Source organism: Hylaeus volcanicus, chromosome 4, assembly GCF_026283585.1.
Source record: "Hylaeus volcanicus isolate JK05 chromosome 4, UHH_iyHylVolc1.0_haploid, whole genome shotgun sequence".
NCBI classification, from domain to species: domain Eukaryota; kingdom Metazoa; phylum Arthropoda; class Insecta; order Hymenoptera; family Colletidae; genus Hylaeus; species Hylaeus volcanicus.
In genome coordinates this window covers 20,377,878-20,399,532 of record NC_071979.1, presented here as the reverse complement: position 1 = coordinate 20,399,532, position 21,655 = coordinate 20,377,878, and the positions used below count along the sequence as shown (strand labels likewise).

General features: G+C 40.0%; 1 protein-coding gene across 2 annotated transcripts; it reads left to right on the top strand.

Moving 5' to 3' along the window:
• Positions 1-5,257: 5,257 nt before the first annotated feature.
• On the top strand, positions 5,258-12,856 carry LOC128874703 (uncharacterized). Of its 2 annotated transcripts, XM_054119678.1 has the most exons (5): positions 5,258-5,278; positions 7,789-8,498; positions 9,772-10,039; positions 10,620-10,883; positions 11,665-12,856. In XM_054119678.1, exons 2-5 carry the CDS (start codon positions 8,256-8,258, stop codon positions 11,766-11,768), a joined length of 879 nt encoding a protein of 292 aa, XP_053975653.1. In that variant the 5' UTR covers positions 5,258-5,278; positions 7,789-8,255; the 3' UTR covers positions 11,769-12,856. The 2 variants fall into 2 exon arrangements, with proteins under 2 accessions (XP_053975653.1, XP_053975652.1); XM_054119677.1 differs by lacking the exon at positions 5,258-5,278 and having other exon boundaries at positions 7,050-8,498.
• The last annotated feature ends 8,799 nt before the right edge of the window (positions 12,857-21,655 follow it).

The following is a 21,655-nucleotide window of genomic DNA, read 5'->3' as shown; positions in this document are numbered from 1 at the left end:
TATTCTCGAAATTGGCGAAGTTTTAGAGGCTAGACGCGCGTCATTGTGTTTTATTTTGCCAAAAATTAATTTTTTCTAATTCTTGTAGTGTCCGCGCCTCCCATATCCAACAATAAGGAGTCAAATAGGAACACGAAACGTAGGGTACGGGATTGGTCGCGTAGGTAAAGCGGTCGACTGTGGATCCGAGGATCGTGGCTTCGAATCCCCGTGCCTTATTTTTCGGTTAGACTCCTACATTCTAGTATGCAAAGAATTAAATTTGTCAACTAAATTGTTTAGGTGGGCAGAATTTTATTAGTGTGCTCTTAATCCCCTTACGTGCATGTGTTTCCTAGAATGAAATGGCGCCACGTAGGTCGAATAAAAGATCGAAATTCGAGAGTTCAGCGAATTTTAGCCCACACGCCTAATTTAATCAGCATCTTTATGCTCGCCTTAGTCGGCAAATTTATTCCGTTCCACTTTTCCGGTTTACAGTTTTATCTTTTCGTGAATATTTATCCGAAGAAGGTCGTTCCTTTTGGCGGTTTCAGCGACGATCATTGATTCATTTTTCAGCCTGATTTCACGCCAATTTCCGTAATGGTATTAAGGTTTATTATAGTTAATTATCTATATAACATGGTGTACTCTTGCATTTCTAACTACCCTCGTTTTTATTTATTTAAACCAACGTTTCCGAATGTCTTACGAACGTGTTATAGCGTGTTAAACATCAGGTTATTTTTTAAAAAATTGTTTTGACGAATTTTGAAATTCACGAATTCATGAAGTTTAATCCACCGAGAATGAGTCGTGCCAGTGCCAGATGAATGGAAATGGTTTCGTTTTGAACGCGTCACGGATCGATCATAACCTTCCACTCTCCGATCTTTATGTATTGTGCATCGAACAGATCCTGACGCGATGTCCTACTTGCTCAGCGATGTTCGCACATGCACTGAAACCGAAAACGAAAGGTAAGAGTCGAACAGGGAATTCTAGGCGCCACTGTGGACGATTAGGAAGCTACATTTGCGTCAATCGTTCGCGAACGTATGCTAATTCGAGCAATGAAGGGGCGAGTATCGTTGTGGTCGATATTTTTATCCTGTTTTACCAATGGGAAAATTAGGTAACTGAAACAAATTTTGTGACGATAATATTACATTCCAGTTGCGTTGGGGCTCATTAATGTCATATTTTGAAATTAGCGTTCAGTAATAACCCTGTAACGACATTTTCTTTCCAGGTGGCGAAACGACAATTACCTTTTGATATGGCGGAGTAAATAAATCAAATTATCTGATCTAACTTGATTTATTATTTTGTCTTCGCTATCTATATTACAGGTTTTAGCAAAACTGTCGAGGCTATTAGTACTCGATTAAGTGGAAAATAATTTATACAGTAAGAAAAAGCGTTAGAAAATTTTAATTTCATCAATCTCCGAAGAGGATGCGATCCGGTATCGAAAAATCGAATACATCGAGCCCAAGGAACGTGTAAACGCTTCCCTATCTATAAAAGTCATCGTTGTCGCCTTCCCTACATCGAGACACCCCTATGAAAATCCACGTTAAATGTAGCAATCCAAATGACGGTCACGTTTCGTCGTAGTCTGGATTCGAATCTTACGTGAAGTGTTTTCATGGTAAACAGAGGTATCTAGACCGTGAAATTTCCACGTAAGATGCATGTCTCACCGAACAAGGCAGATTCCGCGCCGTTTACGATAGTTTTTTAAGACCGCGTCGCCTTTATGTTTCACCTAGTGGCATAATTCCCGATGGCGCCGATTAGTGGCTCGATAAGAGAATCGTCCGGGCGGCAATTATACTTGTCAGAACGAAGGAGAAGTTGTTGACGGTCAGGACACGTTCCGAGTCCGTCCAGTTATTTGCATCGGAATCGATTGAGGATCGAGATTTTTATTGACGCGTTTCAACGATTCTCGCGTCGGTAATTGCATACCATTGGGTTACCAGAAATCAGCTTCCATCTTTTTTCATCGGAAATAGAGGACACGAAGGTAAGGATCGACGAACCGTAAACGCGGTCTGACATGACGAACCACCTGGTCCCCGTCTTCTCTTTTTTGATTGGTGCTAGCGGTCCTTTCCTCTCGCAATTACTTGTCCGCGAAACAATAAAATTATTCGCGAATTATGCGAAGCAGCTGGAGGGAAATTACTGTGGTCAGGGGACCAGAAACATTTACCGTCGCGCTAGTGCGCTGTTTTGCGAATGCAGCTTCGTTCCGAAATAAAAGGGGGTCGTGGACTTAAAATTTCAGACTCTGTAATATGTCGGGTTAGGAGGAGGATTCAGTGTGAATTTTATACAAATTTGGTGGCTTTTGTATCCACCTTGGGTGCCATTTATCTATGATTCGTTGTTCAAAAGTGCCAGCTAGAATGAGTGAATTACTGTAGTATTTTTTTTAAATAAGCTTGTGTTGGGTTCAAGACTGAGGCAATTTACAAAACCTGAAAAGCAACTAGGCAAAATTTCATTTGAATTGAAGTTACAAGAAAATTGGAATCGTACAGATTTTTAATTCTATATTGATAATAATCTATAAGATTCAATCAACGATCCTGGACTTAAGAAAAAAGGAACCGCTCCTTCCTATGAAACGTCAACAAAATAGCATTCGCGCGATTAGGCGTGTTGAAATATAATCTAGATCACACTGTCGCGCTAATGTCGACTATAAAGCCCGGTACTTCACGCTTATTGCTAATACTTTCTCTTGTCATTATTTACACGAACCGATAATCGAGTCGTCTTCTTAAATTGACTTGTAAATCACTATCGGACAAATTGACTCGTAAATCACTATCGGATAAATCTACGAGACTCTTAGCTTAATTTAATTATTTGCTCAGTAAATATCGTTCAATATTAGACACGCTTGAAGTAAAAGTTATTAAACAAGTTACAGAGTTGCGTATTTTCATTGATAGCATCAAATTTTCGATGTTACATATACATTTATCAGTTTCTAATGGATAATTTTCTCTGTAACTGTAATTAATACATTGATGTTCAGAACCATGACACGAGTGTGCCTAATCCGATAATATCCTCTGTAAACAGTGTGGAATGGCATTCGATTTAAGACACGCTTTAGATAGAAGCTAAACAAATTATATGGGTGCACATTCTTTTCTATTCGTTTTAATAATTATTTTGATGATTATGACTTGTCACGGGCGGTTAAGCTAAATGCACCTAAGATCGGTGGTAATACAGTGTAGGAGTCAAAACGAAAACGATTAAATTCTTTATTCTTAGTGAAAAATGAATTCTAAATTGCCATTGGCGATATTTACTATTTTATTTAGGTATCATAACGAACTAACGTTACAATTGCTTTTATATTCACAGATTCTAAATTTACAGTTTTCTCAAGGTCTGACCTAATTCCGACCACTATCGTTTGGTGAGGTTATTGTCTAAACAACAGTAACTAGAATATTTGTATTGCCATTCCGTCGATCTATTGCGGTCCTTCGTGACGCGTCACGTCGCTCCATCGGTCTCTTCTTCATCTTCTTTATTTACACTGGACACAACCAGATCATCGTCTCATATCCTGTCGATGACTCGGAAAACTGGGTCATCGAATGATCAGCGTAAGCAGGTTACGTTATGAGGATTTCGCCTCCAGGTCACCACTACGTGGTTCTTATCAGCCAGGTGGGCTCCAGGCTACGCTCTGCGTGCATTTTTTGCGAGTGAAAGGCGCCTTCTCGACGATACAGACTTTTTCCTTTTCCAGAGAAATTCTCGAGGATGCCTCGAAACTAGTTTAGGGATATCTAGTTCCAGATATTTAGAAGATGATGCAAGAGTCTTCACTCTATTACCTTACGAATTCGCTCATGTCAAGACTACTTTCAGATAAGGCTATTTCGTTCGAAAGCAAAATTTGATGTCAGTCGTGTGTTTTACTTGCTCGTTTTGTAGTATAATCTTCGCTCGTTGGCGCTCCAAGTTATCGAGTCTCAAACGTTTACATTTATATTATTTATTCCTCTGGAGAAATCCTGTGGGTACCTTTTGACTATTTAAAATATTTAAACGTCTGGATATTTTTCCAAAGAAACACTTCCTCTAGAAATCGAATCATCGAATAAAATTCATTTCAATTATAAGAGCTTTTAACCTTTAGAAGCCTGGTTTTCCAAATTGAATTTAAAACAATATCAATCTATTTATTATTTGAACAATTCTGACAATTTTTGACAAGAACCAGTTTTTGTAACTTTTGTGCAAAAGAACATTATGTAATGGTAAACAAACCAATTGCAAGTGTACAATTCGATTTAAAAGTCCGGTATCAAATTTGAAACTTAGGCCATTTAAGGGTTAAAGTAACTTACCAATATTCAGCCCGTAGCGTCAGAATATTCTCTAAACCACCTTCCTAACAGCACGATTTATGTGCGGTTGCGAAGTAGCCTCAAATAATACAAACACACGAAGCTCTGCAAACATTCCGTGCATTTGTTTCAAGATCGTTAACATTTTTTTGCCGGCAGCTATGATCGCGAGTAATATTCCTGGTTTCACCCAGGAAACGTTCTGGATCATTTCTCTCGCGGAAGATCGCACAACCTTGAGAATGATGGGCACTCGTTATCGATAACGGAACATCCCGAGGTGAGGTCCGAAAGAGAAACTGCGCGACAAGTGTTTCAGTTAGGTGACTCGAAATGGAGGAGAAATCGAAATAAAAGATGGACAGAGCGAGTACTGTTTTTTATTTTACAAGTCCAAGTATGCGACCTCAGAATCGAAAACGGACGAAAAGGACATTAAAGTATCCCGTTCCGAGTCGTTAAAGTCGAAAGAAATGCAATTGTGCCGGGAGGGTTATCGATACGCGAGAGAACTATGGGACATTGAATTAGTAAACGACCTCGATGGCGTTGCATATTGCATTGGTGACGCGTTTAAGCTTTCCACAGTCAAATATCGAGTTCACCTATGAACAAGAAGGGAGAATGATTTATAAACCCCAGGGAGAGTAACGCGTTAATAAGTTCAAGTGTGCCGCTCGAAATGTGGTAACGGCGGACACGTTGATTTGCAGTTTTGAAAAACGAATAGCATATCGCGGAAGAGCAGCTAGTTGTGCCAGTTTCGTCTACAGATAAGGAATTCTGATCAACGAAAAAATTGGAATGTCCGTGGGTCAAGGAAAGTAGTGCGTGTACATGACAAAAAAAATGGATGAAAAATATGTAATTAATTTTAAAGGGGACTTGGAATATCAGGCGTCGAGGTAAGATTTCGTAACGTTCATTTTAGAGGTAGTATAAAATTATCAGGGTAAGTTTCTATTGGTTTAAAGTGAAGCAATTTTGCATCGAAAGTTATTAGCTATTAGGGGGATCGTAAAGTAATGAAAATTTTATCAACATTTATTAATGAAATATTAAATACTAATCAACGATATAATTTCCATCATTTTCTAACACTTTTTACCAGCGTAAAGGTAGTTGTTCGATTTTCTTTTTAAAAAAGTTGTATCTTTTATACGTCTTCGAAAATTTTATCTAGGGTTGTCTGTTTCCAATGAGGGTTACAAATCCAGGAAGGAGGTTATGCGAGCACCATTACCTTACGCTACACGTGGCAAAAAGCGACGGTGTGTGAAACACGTTCCGACTCACTCGTGACTCGTTTACGGCGGCAAAAAGTTCGTTTGTGTATTAGTAACGATTATGAGATCATGTAGGTTTATCAGTCGGTTGGAAGTAGGCTTTTGGATCAAATTGATTTAATTGTAACAAATCGATTGGAATTTTTATTTAGAGATCACCGTTTCAATGAATCTCGCGTTATTAACTTATAATATTACTACCGTGTCTCACGAAACACGCACTTATAATTGGTTTTTAAACTCATTAGTAGGTCAATACGTTTCCTTAATCGACGCGTTTCTCGTTTTCACGTGAACCTGTTTCGTATCGAGTATTTTCATTTCAAGTTGCTATTTTTTTTTGCGTCCGATCACTTCGTCTTGTCATTTTACAATAGTTCTGGAATGACTTTGTATTACGACCATGAGTACTCCATACTTCTTCAGGGTGGCTATGGCATTGTACGTGAACTCGTTTCGTATTGTATATTATCTTCATCTTGATGTTGGGGAGAAAACAAATATACTTGAAATATTCCTATTCTATACAAATATTCCTATACAATTTCCTTCATTTTCCAACAATTTTAGACGATTCCTGCAACTATAAGTGCAACTATAAGTACTCCATTCATCAGGGTTCAGTATGATATTATACTTCAATAAATTCGTCCAGGTCCACATTCGATCCAGCACACACAAATTTAAATCAAGCACGAAATTCATCGGATACATTCGAGGAACCATGTATCGTAATTGAAATCCCTCGATGTCCTCGATCATACAGCGAATGAGTGTTCCCCACAAGTACAGAACAATTCCCCTCGAACATCGCCAGGCCTATCATCACGCGAGAAGTGGCTCGCTATAATTATATGTAACGGCAACCAACTGTCTATGTCGCCAGGTTTCGCATAAATAATCGAGACGTGGCTTTGACATCTGCGACAGTCGATTTTTTCAGCCACCGTTTCGTTAATTCGCGCTTTCCCTACGTTCGTTAACGTCGCTTCTCAAAAAGGGGACGTGCATTTGCAATTACCGCGGTTCCTTCGTCCCTGATAAATCCTTGATTGTCGTGCGGCTATCAAAATGATTGCGAAACGTGCACCGTTGTTGTCCCGTTTCTCGAACACGCGGAATGTTCCAGTTTCGACACGGAACAATAGAGGACGCGCAGAGGGTCATTACCTTGAAATCAAGGAGGGTATTAGGGTTCCTTATAATGGATGGAATTCGCGTCACTTCAAATTCTATTCCTGGTTTCTATTCCAGCTTACAAAAATCTTTTTTCATTTTATACACTACATATTTACAACACAGATATTTCAAAACATATCTTCTAATTTGTATCTTCGCTATAACGACACCAAAAAAATGGATGAGAATTTTCGGTGTCCAGCTTCTGCCAGTCGCGAATATGTTAATTTATTTTTATATTTTTTTGGGGGGGCGGGGGGGGGGGAGGGATTGAATAGTAATTAAAATTTTATCAACATTCATTCAAGAAATCTGAAATACTAATCAACAAAATAATTTCCATTATCTTCTACCACTTTCTGCCAGCGTAAAGGCAGTTGTTCGATTCCCTTTTTAAAAAAGTCCATCGATTTTTCATTGAAAAACTTTTCCAAGCCAGACAAGGAAGACATTTTCATTACTTTTCGGGTCCCCTAATATTTGACAGAGAATCATCGGCAAGCAAACGAATGAGAATTGTTTCACAATGATGTATTTATATATGTGTTTGAGTTCAGTGACAATTCCACGTAGGAAAATATTGAATACGTGACTTTTTTTAATAGCTGTTTCTTAACGAATATATTTCTCTGTCGTAATTGAAGTTGCAATCACTGTAGGAGTTTTAGATCAGAGCCACGATCTCACAGATTCGTTTTAAAAATCCCAGGAGCACAACCATGCCCTCCGTAACAATTATTTTTTAAGAATTCAAAGTTTCAGATTGTTTATTCTACCCCAAAATACCTAAGATCTTGCACATCCCCAAGTGTCGATAAATGCTTCATACCGATTCGGTAAAAATGCTGCTCTAATAATAGCAACCTTCGCCTACTAGACGAGTGGAATTCGTTCAACCTTCGTAACCGGTTTCATTAAGAGTTGATACAATCCTCGTCCACTGGTTTCAGCGGGTTTACAGATGTTGTCTTGGAGCTCCCAGTCTCTGTGCAGCATTATCTAAGCCATGGACCGGTACCCCCACCGACCTAAATGCACCACGTATATAATGGTTAGGACACCTTCTAACCACTGTCAGTGAGCTTGTGGACTTAATCTCGTCTTCCCGCCTCGTTCGCGAAACGAGGCGAGGCGTTGCACGTTGCATCAGTGCGTCGGTTACCTCTTCCTCGTACGATTTGCGCTCGCTCCGTCGCGATGAAAACCGGTAAAAGGAATTACCGCGCTGGATGCGGAGTCGTTTAATTTGTTCTTCTAAAACCTGTTTACCTCATTCTCGGCGTAAATTTTGCGAGTGTGGTCGTAGAAACGGTGACGTGAACGGAAAATGTGTACTTTGTAGTATCGCCGATCGCCGCGACCGATTTTTGAATCCTTCGGTGACCGTTCGACCCCTGAGACTTGAAACGCGGAAACGATGAAGTGTGAAGTGGGTGTAGCATCGTTCGGCTATGGATCGAGGGGCTTGGGTCGATTGGCGACGATCGGTTGGGTTCTGTTGGTAATCCTATGTTTCCCGCCTCGGACGGTGGCCATGTTCGACAACTCGTCCAGCACGTTTGTCGAGCGATGTCGCATGGATTGCAGTTTGCAGAAGGATTTGGTGGCGTGTGGGAAGTACAGGGTCGTTAGGTGGCTTCAGGATACCGTGAGAGATAAGGTATGGTTGATTTTGGATTTATTAACGTCCCGTGAAGTAGACAAACAACTACTGCATCGATATCATTGACAAGTTTATTTTGAACAATGACATTGGTTAAGGTAGTGACAAGTATTGAATGTGTTTGATTGTTCTGACAGTTTGTAGCGTTTGAGACTGCCTATAAAGGATGGTTTAATATTTATTCACGAAAAGGAATTATTAACTTTGCACATGGTAAACGAATGAAGAGCAATTCGAAGAGATGATATCGGTATTAATGGTTATTTTTCGAAATGGAAGTCTAATCATGAAATGCATACTGGTTCCAAAATAATAAAGTACATTTTGTACAGTAACTGTGACTATTTATAAAATAAAATGTTTGATATAGGTTTATTTGTCTAGCTTTAGATGACAATCCTACTTGATGGACAACTGAAACTATTTTAACCTACGTCAATGATTCACCATCCAGAAAAACCATGTACAAACAGTTGGATTAAAATAAAGTTAGAGAAAAATAATCGCACACTTGCGATGCATTCGTCCCTACGTAAAATTATCGTCAAATAAAATTCAACTATCAAATAATACCAAATCGATCAACAAAGGGTGTGTCTATACATGGAGTGGTTATATATGTCAGTCTGTAAAAAGACAAAATGGTGGAGTAATTTCATTTAGAAAGAAGCTTTGCAACCGTGAATGTGATTAGTAGAAGGGGCGTGTAGACTTCTGGAGAACTCAGCGTAACAAATTTCGCCACAGGCTACTATTATCTCCTACGTTCGCGTCTAAGTGAGAGTATCGACAGTGGAGGAGGACAGAGCAAGTCTCTTACTTTCTTCAACTTTTATTTTTTAATTATGCTCGTTCACGATTTTGCGATCCTAATAAGCCACAATTAAATTTCAATGATACAGTGCAAATTGGAGCAGCAATTTATACTGAAATTTAACTTTCAACATCCTTTTCACCAGAAACCTTTTTTTTTTTTATTGTTTCGACTTGGTTTCTGTTAGGGAGAATTCATATATTTTCATTTTTAGCCTTGTGTACGAAATTTTAAATAGTGGACAGATTATGTAAATATTTCGAGTGATGAAATATTAGTGCATACAGTAGTAAAATAAAATGATAACCTGACAGAAAGTTCTCCTAATTCTAATGCCAATGTGCATTGATTTGTGCTCGCTAGCCCACAAATCAACAAGTGTATTTCAAGGTCAAACATTCGGAAAATTAATTTCCACGATTCCCACTAATAAAGTCGCGCCTCGTTTCGCTTCAGGAGTTCGGCTACGGTCCGTTCCGCATAGTGAGGATACCGTCCATGCCAAGTAAGACGATCCTACCGAAAGTGCCCCAGTCCAGAGTGTTTAAAAGCGGTGCTGTCGAAGCCTTGAACTTCCTCAGAGACAACATCGAGGATCTCTTGACCAAACGTGCTGTCATCTACACAGCGGACAACTCTCCCGGTGGAAGGAGTTTTGGTACCATGCCCATGATCGTGGACGAGGACGAGTTAAAGCAAATGCAGAGCAGGAAGTCGTCGCAAGGTAAATTAATGTCCTCGGAGTCAAATCTGTTGATATACAGGATTACCCTTTTGCCCTCGAGGCATTTTTCTATAGAATCAAATCTAGTTCATTTTTATAATAAATTTCCGTAAAACTAAAAACTCCACTTCGAAAAGAAACATCTACGAATATTAAGGCTCAATGTATTATTATTTCAAATAATAATTAGCTGTATTCTGATATAAGTGAAATTGAAATTGTACGTTCAAAAAATCACTTTTAAATTGTACATGTCGCTCTAGAGGCGCCACTCGAGCGCAAAGGATTAAAACTACAATTACAGTTGCAATATAAGACAAAAAGAGGTCCTGTAAGAGAAAGTATGAAAAAAGTGCTATACATATGGGTGAATACGTAAGCACTATAAAAACAAATAAATATTAGTATAATAAGTATCTGATATTGCATTGTAGTAAATGTTTCAGTTAAATCTGTTGATATGCAGGATTAAGTCTGTTAAATACAGTTCCAATATCAATGCAACAAGTATCTGATATTGTAGTAAATATTTACGATTAATTCTGCTAATGTGTCAAACAATCCGTCTTTGGTTCAACAGGCGACGGAAAGATCTTGTTTAAGAAGAAGAAATCCGTAATAGTTCCTATCCTGATCCTGCTGAACCTGGTGAAGTTGAAGCTGCTGCTGCTGCCCATCTTCCTGGGCGTTCATTTCATCAAAAAGCTCCTGGTGCTCGCCTCGCTGATCTTGCCGTCCATTTTGGCGCACCTTAAGATTTGCAAGGTCCCACCGCCTCATCAGCAGTCCTATCCTTATCACACGTGGGCCACCGCAGCGGAGGCACCTGTCGACTATCCGACAGGTAAAGAACCGACTAAAAATATTTTCTTTACTTCGACCATCTAGAGACATCCAGAGTTGCATAACGAGCGGGGTCAAAATATAGCAGACAGGACTGTTTCCTCTCTGTTACGTCCGACACCAGGAAATTAAAAAGTGGGGCACCCTCGTGCTTCGTTATTCCATACCGTAACGAATTACGTCAGTTACGTAGCACGATCACAGGTATTTCCGCAAGGTTCAAGTAACCATGAACGATCGTTCGCGATAGTAATAATCGAAAACGTCGAATGGACGCGCGATGACACGAAAAGAAAGCATCGACGTCATTTCTTCGGTAGCCATCAACTACAGTTACGTAACACTCGACGAAGGGGTAGAATTACGGTCTGCACGAATGAAGGAATTCGATAATATTTCAGGCACGATGACTCGGCCACGACGATAATTTCTGTAATTACGCCTTGTCCTAGGAGACTTGGATATGTTTAATGTCGCTCGAGCGTGACAGTTCTTTCGACTGTTGACAGATAAATAGAATTATTAGGATTTTTCTCTCAGAGTTCTTTAGTTAGTTTTTTTTATATATTCGCGAGAGTATCACCACTGGATTAGAGAAGTTTTCTCGGTGAAGATGAGCCCAAATGTGAGCCTATTCTGACTACTTTCGTGTACAGTTCATTGTAATGATTTCTCAATGACTTTTAACGACGTACGATGAAAATGATCCAAACATGGTCGTATTTGGACTCAATACAAATCCAGAAAAAAAAATTGTTTGATTCACTCTTTCATTCTTCTAGGGTATGGGCAGGAAGAAGCGTGGGCCCACAGGAACGATTACGTGGGGCACGTAGCGTACCCTGGTTATCCCAGCTACCACGGCCTTCGTAACCCCTACGGATGAAGCTGAAGCGTCTCGACGAATCGTTGAACGAGTCGTCTTATTCGTTGCTGCTGATATCCTTTACAGAATCGTAGGTGACTTGCCTCGAGCAAACGAACAATAATCTCTTCTGAGTGTTGGGCAATACGTAATCCACGATTGTTATCGAGTAGTCAATAATCATGATCGATGATGAATCCATATTCAGTAATCATGAAACGATTAATGAATAATCAGACACGATTATCTCTGAATCATTACAGACTACTGATTTGTGATTACAGATTTCGAACATAGCTGTGATTATTGATCAATCTGACAATCGTCAGTGATTATTATTATTATTGCTTAATTCTCTCTCTTTTATATACTTTTCTCAAGTGAACTTCGAACATGTTTCTCGCGTGCCAATAGTCTCCTTTCGACCACTTGTTAATCTCTTTTCTCCGTTTCTATTCACCTTATTGATGACAGCTGACAATTGGCACGCGTAGAAATTCCGTTTAGCTGCTATTATCGTCTGTTACTCGACGTGAAAAATCCTCACCGAATGACTTTCACGTGGGGTACCGTTAGCTGCGCCCTCGAAAATCGATTATCCAAGGTTCGTTTGCTTAATATCGGATAGCGAACCGAGATTTTACAATTTGTACACCCGTGACGTGCTTGGTGTCGATTGTAAAAATTGGCACTTTCGAGTAAAGTACTGAATTATTGAATAAAAGTGACGAGAGTTGATTTTCTTAATTTACTTCGACACTTTCATTGCTAGTTTATGTACTTTATTTGAAACCACGCGGTTCGTTTATGCCTACATTTATTTAAACATGACTACTATATAAATAAACTACTGCTACCTCTACTTGTCTATATTTAAGGTTCCATTTATGAGAGTTATGAGAAATATGATTTGCGAGGGATTGCGAGTGAGCCTTCTTATTTATGTTACTAACAAAGAGTGAAATATCGTATGAAGTGAACTCACTATAGGAGTTATGAAAGCTTAGGTCTATAGACCCTCTCTGAAAATTAATGTGATAAATACTAACCCATTTGGATGCATATAATTTTACAAATAAAAATAAATGAGTTATAAAAGTAGATTTGTTTTCTCTCATAAAGTTTCAAAAATCTTTTGCTAAAATTACCTGCATATCCAAGTACCCTATCACCTGTTATTATTCTCACCAGACTGCGGATTTGGTGTAAAACACATCTGCACTACACCTCATAAATAAATTCAATAATATTAACATTTCTTTACCGATGAGTGCATATATAAGTGCACATACTCTGCATTAGCCCTCAATCATGCTAAAAATTCTCAGTCTCTGTCACATTAGAAATTTCACCAAAGGTCTATCGATCTCCCAAGAAAGATCACCTCGAGACGCAAATCTACCAATGCTCGTTTCCATAAATCGTGTCTCACGCCACGTGTTCCCAATTCGCCCCAGCACCCTTGTCTCTAAAAATACAGCTTCCGTTAGACTTCGATTCTATTTACGAGCACCGCAGCAGGATTTCGAACGTAGCCCATCCATCAGGTTTCGACGCTGCGTGTCGCGTGCTCGATCCCATCGCTAGGTACGAGCCAGTGGCCGAGTCACGAAACGTTCGCGGGATTTCCGCGATGCGAACGAACTCAGGTCGCACGCGAACATTTGGCGATGGCTGCGATGTCGGGCATGAATAAATTGGGCGCTGCGAGTCTGACCTGCGGTCTGAGAAAATTTCGTCGATCGCGGTTGTACGCTTTGCGTGACGTCAAAGACTTCCTGGATGGGTAATGATTGCGTGAGGAAGTGTGCTTGTGAATGGTAGCGTCGCAGTAAGGGTGGCTATTGTATGCTGGCGACCTTTTGGTACAATAAAGTGAATTTTCAAGAGGATGAGCTGGTGTCTTGAGGTTATTGCTTGGGATGTGGAGCCCTAAGGTTACTCAGGAGGATGTTGATGGCGTTGATTTGAATATTTGTGAAGTAAACTTTCAGGTGGATTCAGGTGACCAGTGATTGGATGAGTATATTTATCTTTGAAGCTATTGTTGAATTTTGTGTTTAGTAAACGAACCTTTTGTGTTTGTGTATTATTGAGAAGTTGATAGTGACCTTTTCAGGATATAAAAGCTGTCCTCTTCGACCCTAACTAATTTGACCTTCCGTACTGCTTCTCTTGAGCTAGGGGTCCCACAGATATTATTGTCCTGTCTTGCGTGAAAACTGCACTTAATTTATACTATACGTTGAACATTCTTACGTAATTAAAAGGAACATGCTGGCTCCTTGGCATTTAAAACTGTAATCTTGGGAAAATGTGCCTCTACGATTAGGCACTTTTCATTCAGAGACGTAAGTAGACGAAGTGCTTATTTATGACGTTATAGCAGTCCCAGTTACTACGGTGATCTTTCAGGTAGACACATGCATATGACCTTTAGGGGACTCTATTACATAAATTCTTTCGGTCCGTCGTGGTACCCAAGGCAAATAATCTCTGGCTGCACCATGGCGTTATGTAAGATAATTCTTTATGTCATTTATAATAATAACGAAAATACTTTTTTCTGGTTAATTTTGAGGTATTCCTGAATTAATCTTATAGCAATCGGAGTGTGTTTTATATAATTGCAAATAAAAGTGATCTGTAATGAGATACAAACACAGACGATTTTCATTATTTAATTCTAAATATTATACTACATATCTCATTGTGACATTTTTATTATACGTGAAAGAATATTATCTAGAAGGAATCAGACCCGCAGCATCACAGAACAGCTCGTCTCACTGATCATTATCTAACAGTTCACGCCACCTAATAGCTACAGCATGCTGTAATTACGTGCAATCAACGGTAATCGACGCCATGGCACGAGCTACCGCGGTAAACCAACCTCGAAGGCATCTGGACGGTCCTCCTTTATTTTCTTATTAACCATCCTCCCTTCTGAAGGTCTTCGTAATTTTTTCTTCGAATAAATCGTCTACTGGAATTCGATTAGCTGTTTTAATAAGTGCAAGGTACAATAAGAGCAATGAATGAAAACTTTCCGATAACATAGAATCATCCTCTCGGATTAAAAAAAGCATCGTTCCGAAACACACAAAATTATGAAAAATAATTTACCTTCGAGAAAGTAAAATAAAACTCACGCAATAGAAAGCCGACAGTCCTCGCTTATCGTTGTTCACTGATATATCTAGAGACCTCGACTCCGCCCTAAGGCCCATAACGAAGCCATCGTGGTCGCAGATGCATGTATAATACGCATCGGTCAAGGTCGAGCCACCGGTAACTCGGGAAGAGGCACGAGTGACCTACTGACAGATTTGGACGCACGCCCTGGCCCCCAGTGCGTGCACGCACGTCCGACGCGTGCGTGTTGACCCGCGCGCGGCCCATCGGCAGACCGTTATCGGGCCCACAGACTGGCCCAGGCGGATGTGGCGCGCGTCTCCACGCAAGCGAGCTTCGCGCGAGGCTGTTTCGCGACAGTGATGCTCGTTAACCATCCACGACATTAATGACAATGATATACCCGATCGGGCCAATCGGCGGGGCCAGGGGCGAGGCAACGGACACGCAGCTTGAACTCGACCGTTACGTTCTTGCGTTGGAACCGAGTCGTAAGGGTGCATTAACATAACGGCACGTCGCGATGCGTACTCCCGGTGCTCGATATACCAGCCGTTCCTCGCGAATATGCTGTAAGTCAATTTTTCTAAAAATCCTGCGCCTGCGAGCTATGCGAGAAACATGTTTCTATGACGAAGGTTCGCTGTTGAAGAGGGAGAATTTCCTTGCGGACGCAGATTAACTTGGATGGAGTTGGGTTAAGTTGCTGAACATGCTGGGGGAAGGAATTATTAAGAAATTGGTATGAATGCATTTTTGTTAAGCATTGGAGCCTTTGGAAGTCGTGTGAAAAACATGTTGACTTGATCCATAAGGAAGGTCCGCTGTTGAAGAGGGAGAATTTCCTTGTGGAAATTGGTTGACCTGTTGGGATTCGGTTACTGAACATGGTGGAGGAAGGAATTATTAAGAAATTGGTACGAATGCATTCTTTATTAAAGAATCGGACCTTCTGGAAGCTAAGTGAAAAATATGTTGACTTCATCCATAAGAAAGGTTTAATGTCTAACGCTACAATAGAGGCTGCATTTTACTGTTATTGACTTTCAGTCATATTGAGGGCTAACATAAACAAGTATACCGCTTCTGACAAGTATACTGAAAATATAACGTAAATGTATATCTAAAATATGAAAAAAGTTGAATTACCTGTTTTTTCTGTCCACGAGGCTTTAGGTATAACATTATAAGACGAGTTGAAAGTGGTGTACGTGAATGCAAGGCAGAGCATAAAAGGTTCGACTGTAGGTAAAGCAATCGTAAAGCACTTCCTAAAACTGGTTCGTTTTTCGGCTTCTGGGCACTCTTTATTTGGAGCTTCCTCTTCTGGGAACGTGTCGATCAACTCTGCCCAGGACGAAACACGACTGGTTGTAGGTAGGTAACAAAATCAGGTTGGAGTCAGAGTGATTAGCTTGTTAATCAGCAATCACCAACACTATCATGAAATCCGTAGCTATCTTGGAGTATAAAATATGGTGACATTTCTAGATATCTAAATTCATCAGAGAATCTTTCATTAGGACTACTATTTGATATATCCTAAACGTAGACATTTACATATCTATGCAATAAAAATGTCAAATAAACATTCAGTAATAGAATATAATAAATACGTTTAATTTCTTGTTTTTATTTTTGGAGGTTCCAGCTTCAGTAGCACAGTAGGCCAAATAAAAAATTTCTGATTAAAATCCACGATACATGTAAATATGCATCGATGTTTATTTTCTACCACCGATGAGTTGCAACTAACTAGTGGCTGATACATGATCGTTTCTGAAACGTTGGAAGCCAGCCTGATTTTCTGAAGTATCCCGAGCATTTCATTAGACGCGCCTCGAGCCGGTGCGGCCTGGTCGAAAGGATCGATAAAAGATGTCGTAAAAGATGCATCGAGTTTACTGTCCTGACCTGAATGAAGAATCAGATCGAGTGTTGATCATCTGCCAGAGTGTTTTACAATTCGTGGTGTCTTTCACTCGAGGAGCCCTCGACTCTCTATATCTCCTTTAACCTACATTATATTTATTAGCATATCGACACGATGCGTAACAAAGGAACTTGTTATCGATGCTGGGAGCAGCAAAAGGAACTATTCTGAATTTCTTAAGTGGCTCGAGTGTTCGAGAAGTTGAGAAGCAACACGTGAAATATTTATGTTTGAATTCTATTAAGAACGTTGCACCAAAGAAATTTTTGCCACGTTTGAAATACAATTCCTTATGAGATTTCAAATGTGAATACGTACACGGTACTTTAGAGAGTACGTAGAATTTGAACCAGATTATAAATTACGAATACAGAGCAGAGAGTGCATTGACATTCATCAATTTCACAATCTTCAGGAAATTATCTGAATTATTGCGTTAATAATTACGTTGTCTTCTTAATAATTACTATTAAATACTAATACTTACCTAAGGGCAGTTCTATAAGGTGACGCAGAGAAAAGCATGTCAAACGTCATGGCTGTGAGCGATCATTCGATAATAACCGGGCGAGCAGAGAACGTCTCGAGGAATAATCATCGAACGAACGCTGCGCGCTTAATACACGAGAAATTCTTTAAAAAGAAGGAGGGCAGCGTTCGTGTGACCTTCTTTCTCAATGAAATACATTTTTCGTGTGCCTGGGCGTATACGTAGCATTAACGTTGAGGGATAACAGCTATCGAGATCAGAGGAGATTCGCATTAAGCTGTCACACCACCTTATAGATTTGGAATGATCGTCTTTGATAATTAATTGCAGGGGAACTAGGTGTTCGAAAATTTTTATCTTTCGGTATATAGACATGTATTGTTTGCAGAGTATATAAATATTTTTAGTTTGACTGAAAGTGGATTTTTTAATTCAAAATTGCGTCCTTACGACAGAGTGGTTACGTTTAGAGTTTTATTGGAATGGTGTCATGGATTTTTGTCTCGAATGTAATTCGAGATACCTGGGTCTTCGACCGAGTTTTCCTGGCCCTTGAATTAGACGTCCGTCGATTGGGAATTTCGAGGAATCGACGGGACCGCCCGTGAATTCGGGACGAGGCAGAGAAATCGTTCGTAAAAGTGTGCGACGCTCTCTGGATTCTTGACGAGTTTCTTGGTATTTTTACGAGGCACCCTTTTCTCCTATTATTTCATTCGTTTCATTTCCCCTGACAGTTACCTTATTTTTTATTCTGTTCATTTTAGTTCTTCCAGCTACCATTTTATTTTGTTTATATTATTTGCTTCCTCTTTCCTGTCTATCATTGTATTCACATTAATAAACGCAAGCTACCTCTAATTGTTTTCTGTCGTATTCTGTTGTATACGCACTAGAGGAATGCACCATCGCATTTAAGACCGTAGGAAGACTCGAGTGGACAGGCTCTGATGGCCAAGATGACAGAATGGTAAATCACACCACGATCCCGGAAAAAGGACACCAGCGAAGATCGAGAAAGTATAATTACTGTTATTCCCGCGACTTTTGGCTGTTTCGACGACAACGTATCCCCGAGCGTCAATCGGCACAGTTGCCGGGACGTCAGATTCGCGATTCACGCTTATCTGCTGGCACTTCGGCGAGAAAAATAAAGTCGAAACCGGATTAGCAACCCACTTAGGTGTTGGCCTAGGTAGGTTGTCGAGATAACGTAAACGAGTTTCGAAGGAACATCTTCTTTGATTCTTCTTCTGGCCTCGAAATCAATTGATCAACAGATTTAGATTCGTTTCGATATCGAAGGGAATGGAGCTTACGACAGTTACGTTTCGACGTTTACTGCCGATGGTGATACGGCTTTCTTCGATGTAAGGAGGCTGAAATAGGAGCATGGATACGTGTACTTCGTGAAAGAGGAACCTGTTCCCTATTGGTTATTTTAACATTCTTGGCCGTTAATTCACCGCAGGTTTCTTTTGTCCACTTTGTCTTACAGATTTAACCTACTTTAATAATGGACTTCCACTTTTTGTTAATGTACCTGTTAATTAATCTTTTAGCTATCTCAACACATTCGCGATCTGTACTTTGATATTTTTTATGTTTATTTCATATATGTAGTATTCGTTCTATTGAGTTTTAAATTGAATATTTCCGCTTAATTATAGTATCAAACCATCCGTTGAAGTCACCCGAGCCGAGTTTAAATTAATGTCACGTTCACTATTTCGTTCTACGAAAGCCGGCCTTAATCACTTAACGTTCACTTTTTTTTACGTGGATGGACAAAAACATTTAAATATATAATAAACACAGCACATGGATTTCAGTTTTTTTGTTTTTGAACATTTTATTTGCTCGAAAATAGCAACATTTAATTTATCTATGCACTTGGATCCAAATCTATTTTTAAAAATGTTATGTACTTTCACAATATCGTCCAGTCATTACTTCGATATTCCTCGGTCGATCCTCGATGATTTCCCCTCGATGATTTCGCTAACACTTTCAGCCTGGCGATTGCACTATTACCAGGCATTGAAGTCGCTCGAGTGACGTTTGTACCACTATCACGTTTATCATTTCATTGTACACAAATGATTAGAAATGTCTATTTCCTGTTTTCATTTGTTCGATTTACTGTTCAATCCTACAGGTTCCCTTCGCTGTATCGTCAATTAACTGTATTTATCAATTTAAACTTTTCATAGTATAAGAAATTTAACGTTTGGAAAAGAAAGTGGGAAAAGAAATTTCCGGCAATATTCCAAGACAAATCGTGCGACCGTTAATGTTTCTAAACAACAAAATAACTTCAGCAAAGTGTCTTTGGTACTCTATGCAAACATTTTCTAGTTTTCTTGATAAACAATTCATGGAGGACAAAAATTTCTCCACATATTCAGAGGCACAGCCGCAGGGAAGGCATTTCTCTTAGTTCGGCGATAATTCCAACGGAGCTGCATAAATATTCACGTCGCGTTGTTAATTTATCCTAAACTATCCTAATTTAACCCACTATCCTCAGAAGTGTGTCCAGAATACTCAACGCGAACTGTGAACACTGTCGCTATCGATTCCTCTAAGTCGGTCACTGGAAACTTGCGACTGATTTAGATAAAAATGTATTATTCTTGTTCCTCCCAAAGGCAAACACAGAAAAATAACAAATACATTACTCGTACTGTTACATAAATGGCCCAAACTAACTACAATTTGAAATTTAAATATTGGTTTGTCTGGAAAGTCCATGTCGATTTTTGATAGGTGGGACAGGTCTGAATATATCGGAATGGTTGAAAACAAATAACATGTGCACATCCCTTCAATGGTGGAAAGGTTGTGGAACAAAATGGTACCTACAGTCAGTCCCATAAATATTCGTATCCTCTATATTTATCGGAGAAGTTTGTCTAATTTGAAAGAATTCTTCATGTTTCCAAATAAAGGCATGTTTATTCAAATATATATTTATAAAGTAGACTTGATTTAGAAACACGAAGCCCATCGTTTAAATTAGACAAATTTCTTCAATGAATAGAGACCGGCTGTATGTAATTCAATAAATATATATAAAAATTCAAATGTGTCTCCGAATTTTTCTTAAAAATTCCCACGAACTCTCTGGACAACCCGATATTATTTCCATTGAAGCCCTGCACAAACAGAATCTGTAATCCCGATCACCGATTAAAATTTTACTTTCACTAATACTATCATTCCATCTAATTCTAAAATCAATTCTCATTCTTCGCGTACCACTTATTACTACTATATACAGCCGAAACTTTCCTCAGCTTCCAGGACGATCAAAGACGTCACCGACCGCTAAACAACGAAATTACGAGGCGTACAAGAAATCGCTAGGGGGAGGGGGAGCATTCCCGCCGAGCGTCATCAGCCGAAATTCCATTCGGTGAAATCGGCGATGGTTAGACCCGCGTCGAATTCGATCGGATTTGAATGGAGGAGGATAGCAGTCGTAAACACTCTCAAAGGAAAGGAGACGGCGCGTTCGGTTGGCGGGAGCGGAACCGACGAATGAACGAACGTGGAAGAGAGGAAGGTGGAAAGGAACGGACAGAGGGACGGACAGACTGATGGCCGGGTAACCCAGATCGGATCAGTCCAGTCGATCCTGCGAAGACTCGCCAGTAGCGAGTCGACCGTTGCGCACGATTCTAGTGTCTCCGTCGTTCGTTGAGTACAGTGCCCCCGTGACAGAATCGAAACATACAACCGAGACCTGGGAGACCCGGAAACCTGATCCTGACCCTGGTCGCTTCCTTCGACCTGGCTCGAGGAGATCATCTCGACGTTGATGTCATCTAGGCGCCGCGACAGTGAGTACATTGACCCTCGTGCTCGCAGTGATAGACGCGAGACATTTCCTCTGAAGTGACGTCGGGCTTGAGTTGGACGATCGATCGATCATTTGATTTTTGAGTGTTCGGACGTGATCGAATAGATCGATAGTGTAAGGGAATGTCTAGTGTTGAATTTGTGAGAGTTGAAAGTCGGCGAGGAAATAGAAGATCTGTAGGGATCAATTGTACAGACCGGCATGTTCGATAAGAGTCGCTAAAGGAGTGAATGTCGAGACCAGGTGACGAGAGTAATATCTAACAAATCCACCTCCTGAACTCGATCACCTTCCTCCTTACACTTTCCTTCCAGAAAATTCTCAAAACCTCGTGCTTCATCGAGAATGTATTTTTGTTTGTTTTAGGAGACGTCAAGCTGGACCGAGATGCAGCAGTCTCTCGGCGACAGGAGTAGCTAGCTAGAGAGTGCCAGAGAGAAAGAGCCAGACGAGCGAAAGGACTGTTGGAGCCCGAGGGGACC